The sequence below is a fragment of the Sinocyclocheilus anshuiensis genome, unplaced genomic scaffold (genome assembly GCF_001515605.1).
Source record: "Sinocyclocheilus anshuiensis isolate Anshui unplaced genomic scaffold, SAMN03320099.WGS_v1.1 scaffold582, whole genome shotgun sequence".
Classification (NCBI taxonomy): domain Eukaryota; kingdom Metazoa; phylum Chordata; class Actinopteri; order Cypriniformes; family Cyprinidae; genus Sinocyclocheilus; species Sinocyclocheilus anshuiensis.
Window position 1 is genome coordinate 652,960 of NW_015547659.1, and position 7,175 is coordinate 660,134.

The following is a 7,175-nucleotide window of genomic DNA, read 5'->3' on the forward strand; positions in this document are numbered from 1 at the left end:
TCAAGTCACAGCTGATCTTCCTGAGTCGAGTCTAGTCACAGTTTTATCTTCCTGAGTCGAGTCTAGTCACAGTTGATCTTCCTGAGTTGAGTCTAGTAACAGTTGATCGTCACGAATCAAATCAAGTCACTGTTTATTATCATAAGTCTGGTCAAGTCACAGCTGATATTCATGAGTCTAGTCAAGTCACAACTGATATTCATTGTCATGTCACGGCTAAGGAGGCCGTCTGTGAACACTCTGCCTGTTCTGTTCCGGCCAAGGAGGTTGTCTGTGAACTCTCTGTCCGTCCTGTCACGGCTATGGAGGCCGTTTACAATCTATTGTCTCATCCTGAACTGGCCAAAGAGACCATTTGTGAACTATTACCCTGTCTCAACCCAGCCAAAGAAGCTGTTTCTGAACTCTCTGCCTTATCTGTCACACCTGAAACTGTCCAGTCCTGTGCCAACACTTTATGGATTATTCATCCTGGTAATATTACTCCAGCATAACCCCAGGTTGTGCCTCGTTTCTCATTTTACTTAATCTCACCAGCTTTTCAGTGATTCAGTGAGGTTCTACAGTGCCTTTGACCATAGTTAAGGTTTGTGGACTTCATAAGAGAAAGGTAAGATGAGAGTGAAGCATAAATTTAGTGTAACTTTTCTTCTAGTCAAATGTAATTTTATGTGGAGTTCACTATGACTAGATTATAATCAAATCTACAAGAGGAAGTACACTGTTCTTAACAGCCTTGAAAAAGCCCAGAGAGATTTAATACATTTCTTAAGTGGATGGCAGCACATACTTTTGCAAACATCTTTATGTGCACACACAGTTTGTATTTTTACATGAATGGTGTTACATACATTATATAATGACGATTCAAGCTTAATTTGTATTTTCTCACCACAACTATCAAAGATATGAAATATTCAGTCATAAGCTTTCTCACTCTAGCATCAGATCGCCAACATAATCCCTCCATATCAAGACCACATACTGCATTTCAACATCTCCCTGGTGTTTCACAGCTGTGCCTTTCATCTTGTTACTAACTGAGTGTTGGACTCACTTCTGGCTAAATAGAAATGTGTCCCTCCTACCTCTTAGATGATGTGCTGGAATGTAGCAGTGGCTACATTTAAAAGGAATTATAGCTGAACCCTGCAGGCCTGGCAACCATATCAGCATTTTTACAGCTCTGCAGCTGTCTCTGAGCCAGAGCTCAGCTCCAGGGGTTACAGCCCCTTCAGAGACCCCACACACCCAGAAACATAGAGAAAGAACAAGAAAAAGAGTGCAAGAGAGTCAAATGGCCTTCCAAAAAACAAAAACAAAAAAAAGTGTCACAATTCGATTCTTTGGAATGTAACAACTTTATTTGCGACCACCGCTTCAGCTGATTTAAATCCACTGAATTGGAACTAAATGGAACTGAGAGTTCTGACTGGCTTCTACATTAGACGCTGACACACACAACCTTTGAACAATGCTGCTTTCTTCTGCTTTCAGAACAAAATCAAAAGAAAGACTGTGTGTACTAGACCTCACCAATGAAGATCACTGAAATCATTGTCCTTTCATTATTCATTTCATCACCTCAGCAGTAGCCTGGGATTTGGGGCGACTACTTAATTAAGAACAAAAACTAATGGCTTGAACCAAGCTACATAGGTGTTAAATAATAATACAGTATTTCTATAATGATTTGCAGTTCAATAGCAGTTAATCCATCAGAATTTTGCCACCTTCTTTATAACTGCTATGACGTTGCACTAGGAAATGGCTGTCGAAAATCTTACACAAGCTGATTGGGTTACGATAATGAACGAAAAGGTTACCACAGTCTTAATATAATTTAGTTTCACCCAGTCAAATCAAAAGCAGAGGAACAACCAATCTTTGAAACAAGCAACTCAATAAACTCAATTCCTTATCAAAGCAAACATGTTCAAACCTTTTGTCTTCAAGAAAAATAAAACTTCCCAGAAGATTATCGTAAAAAAGGCCAAGAAAATAAGCTTGAATGATAGCAGGTTGATTTGAAAAGCAATTTGAATTTTAAAGATGACAAGCTTGTTTTCACTTTGCTCTAAGCAAGCACCGGAAAATAAATCACACAGGGTCAAAACTGCATTGTTGAGAGAAAAAAAAAAGAAAAGTTGTGTTGGTGTATGTCACATTTTATTATAATGCAAAATACCAGTAAATAAAATGAAATGTGTATTAATTTATTAAACACTATAAACATGCATTTTAGTTCCCCACACTCCACAAAAAAATCCTTTAAATGTAACAATATTCAGAAAAGGAATGCAAACTATAAGAATAAAACAAACTATTTTATATATATATATATATATATATATATATATATAATTCCGGATTTTATTGTAATCATTTTATAGTAATTTCTCTTCTTCTGCATTTGGGTGCAGTCACCCTGATCTCTTTATTCTTTTCCTCGTTAAACTAGCATCTGCTAAGGGATGGGGTACTCCCCTATATCCTTTCTCCCATGGGCCATCTGCTTCCTAAACTACACAAACACACTTATACTCAGTCCAGATAAAACCCACTGCATTTTTAATGAGGTCTGCCACTGAGAATAACAGCTTGTGGGGCTACAGTGGCCGGGGACAGGACCCTCTGGCTGCACAAGAGTGAACTCATCTCTCTAGCCTTGCCAGAAAACACTAGGTCTACAGAGGAGGATCAGCAACACCCTTTGTAATTGCCCTGTGCTGTGGGCCTCTTTAAATTTCAGTGACACTACGTGAAAGGAGAAGGAGGAATAAGAAAATGAAATACGGTCGATTAAGTATAGAAAAAAATTTGTAAATCGGGGCAAAGTGGGCTAAATGTAACCAATAATAACCAATAATGATGTTTCTCCAGTCATGCAGCTGATACTACATGCTAATGGGCCTTATGCTCTGTGATTTATTACTGCAAATTGAAAGAAATCCTTTTACCGCATAGGTGACCAGCATTTTTCAGCTGACATAACCAATAATGATGTTTCTCCAGTCATGCAGCTGATACTACATGCTAATGGGCCTTATGCTCTGTGATTTATTACTGCAAATTGAAAGAAATCCTTTTACTTCTCAGCAATTTTAACATCTTAAAATGTCTGTCTTGTCTGAGCTGTGCCTGTGGTAAAAACCATCAAGACGAACCTGAATGCTGAATTTGCAGATGGCACTGTTTAAATCAGCGACATTGGTTTGGTTGTAAATGTTGCTGTCATTTCCAACCTTGTACACATCAACATCAACGTCAGGTGCGCCCTGAAGGGTGAGTAGCCTTATGAATATATAAATATTCACAGTGAGATAAACAGATAGAGAGGAAGAGACTAATGACAGAGAGAGGAGAGGCTACTCAAAGCAAAATTAACAATGTGAATTCTTAATCGTAACATTATCTTAATCTCAACACCAGGGGTGTGAAGTAACGAATTACAAATACTCACGTTACAGTAATTAAGTAGTTTTTATCAGTAATTGTACTTTTTTGAGTAGTTTAAAAAATGTGTACTTTTACTTTTACTTGAGTACATTTTAAGTGATGTATCGGTACTTTTACTCCGCTATTTTCCTCCGTTTGTGGTCGTTACATGCTTATTTTAATTTTATTTTTATCTTTTCCTTATAAATTGTATTATCAGCATAACAATTTGCCATCCTTCTAGAACAATGTGCATTTATGTTAAAATTGTAACATAAATTATCAAGTTTAGTTATTCTTATTTCTTTATTGCAAAACGCTAAAACTGGCACGGTTTTGGAGAGAAATGGGCTCTCATTTGAACCAATATCATGGTGTGTGATGCTGAACTATGAGTTTCTAATGGTATTTGTATTTGCACTGTTCTAAACATTAATATGTTATGTGTAACAACAGCATATGCTGTCTCAGTGGCCTTACACATGATTTTAAATCAATTTTTTCAAACTTTATGATTTAAATGGGGATGATTGTACTGAGAATAACTTTCATCTTTTCTTCGACTGAATACTGTTTCCGTGCTGTTTTGATGTATTTTAAAGAGTTGGCAGTCAAAATTAAAACTGCTGGATGATAGATATTCTTCATTCTTTATGACAAATAAGATAATGTGAATTACAGAATGTACAACGTTTTTAAAATGTATAAATTGCGGTGTACGTTTATTATGAGGGGGTAGAATCCACAGCTCAGTACTCACTACTCAATACTCATGAGTACTTTTAAATAGGCTACTCTTTTACTCTTACTCAAGTAGTTTTTTGGACAAGTACTTGTACTCTACTCACACTACATTTTTTGGAAGGTAATGGTACTTTTACTTGAGTATATTTTTTCAGTACTCTTTCCACCACTGCTCAACACATATCGCTGATGATAACAACAACAACAACAAAATATTTCTGAGAGTTCAAAATATTTTGACTATTAATTTTTTTTCATACCCTTTAAAGAGACTGTTCACTCTAAAGGGATTGTTAATCCAAAAATGAAAATCCTGTCATCACAGACTGGAACGTTTGACTTTCATTATATGGACAAAAGGCAAGACATTTCACAAGACAATTAAAAAAAAAATAAATAAATAAAATAAATTTTTTGTGTTTGAAACAACATGAGGGTGAGTAAATGATTGTTGTGCGAACTTTTAAAAAATGTTTTGTCAAGCAACCTAAATTCTAAACAACTAATTTTATTCTTAAGGTCAATAATATTATTTAAACCACTTCTAATGACTATTTCTTTTTCAGGTCAGGTACAAAAAGTTCCTTAAAGCAACAATTCTACATTTTCTGTTTTTACAGAATACTGAGAACCAGAAAGCAGCAGGTTTGAGGTAGATTTCGACTACTGATTGAGAAGTTATGCGCTAACAAAACTCCAATTGAATCTTTGTCCTGCATGCTGCACTATTTAATATAAATATTATATAACTAATGTGAGCAGCACAATTGTAATATGCCACTTTTTGATACACACATTCAACTGGTGCCTTGATAAGGAATAAAGTGGACAAAGCACTGTGAAACTCCAGTTTCACCGAGACTGCAAGATGAGTTGCACAGTACATGGAAAGATACATGCACATAGGGAACAAGAGTGAATCACAAAACAGTTACGCACTCCTTACAGGCATAATGAGTGAGGAGTAAGGCTTGATACTGATTAACAGGAAATGAAGGAAAGGAAAGGGAAGCAAAGCCCTGGTTTGTCTATTGCTATTTCGCCTTTTCTCTCTATTCGACACGCTGCCATGCCTCCTAATTCATGGGTGAAGGAGAAGGCGCTGAGATCATCTTCATGTCCTAACCTAAGGGCATAATGAAGGGCTCTACTCTGACTTGATTCATTAGGACTCAGTGTAGCCTCTCGCTCTGCTGTGCACTTATGTGTGCACAAGTGAAACTGACTAGCCTCCAGTGAAGGACGGCCAATGATGAATGGAGAGCACAGGCAGAATTCGCACTCAGTGTTTGTGTAACATGAAAATGGGACAAAAAGTTGCTTGAACAAAAGTGAGGGGAAGCAGATGAGATGAACTGACAGACTTTCCCGAGATAACAATCCAAATCACATTGTAGAAAAGACAATAAAACAAATACAAAGAGACAAATGTCAGGAATAAATAGCCACCAATTAGAGAAACGTGTGTGTTTAATATTTGGGACTCCAAACAGAAGGAATAAATCTGATACTTCAAATGTCAAGTATTTTTCAAGCTATTAAAATGCCATTCTGAAACAAAATGATTGCTAAACAATATTTCAATTCCCAAGATAAGGACACAAAAAGCCTCAGGCTAACGAACTCACTTTGTCACGGCTCTCCGTGCGGTGATGCTGGCGACGATGATGCTCTCGGGTCTCGGCATTGCCACGGCTTTGAACGTGCCCTTCCAGAACTTCTCAAAAAGCTGCTTCTCTCCCTGAAGTACACCGGCCATGGCGTCACGGTGTTCTGGGGGTGAATACCGAGAAGAACTGGTTCGGTTTTGTGCAGTAGTTTCGATGAATCCTCTCACGGTCGGTTTGGTACTGTGTGTAGGCGGCTGCACGAGGGAGCTGTCCAAGTTCTGAAACCAAAGGTTTGTTTGAGGGAATCCTTTTCTTACTGTTTCTATTTTTCTCATGTGAAAGAGTCCGTATTTAACGTTTTAAGTTCTTTTGAGAGTCCGTTTTTACGTTTCCCCCGTGAGTTTCATGCCGACGGCGACCGTTTAAGCGGCCAGCTTCTATTTATTGGCTCGGCATACCCTCTCGCGCTTCCCGCCTTCAAATCAGTTTAAGAGTCGGAGCTCGCGAACTAAATCCCTTTTCCAAAATTCACAATATCCACTGAGCTCCTGGCGGTTAGAAATTACATAAAGTCCAGTGCCAGCGTATTTGTGTGTGTAGGCTATGTGAACGGAAGAGTTGGACGAGTGTGACAACCTCAGCAGATGGTGGCTCGCTCGCGTCGCGATGTGAAGAACTCAGCTGATGGTGGCTTGTTTTTGTTGCGCGCACCTTGTGACGTTAAAGAAGAGGAGACTGGGGGGGTTATAGGACACAGGGAGCGTGACCATACCTCCGTTCTCGTTCTCTTTCTCTCTCGCGTTCTCTTACTTGAACAAAAAGACTGTGCCTGTTGCCTTAATCAGCATAACAAAAGAGGCATGTGTCAGGCACAATACTTCCAAGGCAAAGCATCCTCCCCCCATCCGTTCTCGAGGCCCCACAGTGAACCATCCCCCTCCCTCTCCCAACAACCACCTGTCACTAAAACCCCACCTGCACCTGCAGAGTGCATAGGTGATAGTAGTACAAACAAAAGCAAACCACACTCCTCATTTAGTGCTTTTGTATCTGTAATACTATTAACACCTTTCATTTTTAGGCACCTTTCAAGGCACTCAAGGACACTGTACATTATAAAAGAAGAGCAACAAAATATAAAACAATACAAAATACAGAGCTATACAAAATACAACATACAAATCAAACAATCAAATCACTAAAAGCTATTCTAAACAAATAGGTTTTAATCTGAGCTTTAAAATGGGAAATAGAATCCAGCTGACAAATGTGCAGTGACAAAGAATTCCATCATTTTGGTGCCACACAACTAAAAGCCCTGCCACCAAAGGAACTCAACTTAAAATTCGGAACTCTCAATAAGTCTGCAGAGGATGATCTCAG

The 7,175-nt window shown here is 38.3% G+C and overlaps 1 protein-coding gene across 1 annotated transcript in view; it reads right to left on the reverse strand.

Moving 5' to 3' along the window:
• The window catches only part of srrm4 (serine/arginine repetitive matrix 4), a 78,934-nt gene extending 72,470 nt beyond the window's left edge, over positions 1 to 6,464 (reverse strand). The window contains exon 1 of the mRNA XM_016504473.1: positions 5,811 to 6,464. Within this exon, the coding sequence (XP_016359959.1) occupies positions 5,811 to 6,127 (317 nt within the window). The 5' untranslated portion in view covers positions 6,128 to 6,464. The remainder of the gene's footprint in view (positions 1 to 5,810) is intronic.
• Between the last annotated feature and the right edge of the window lie 711 nt (positions 6,465 to 7,175).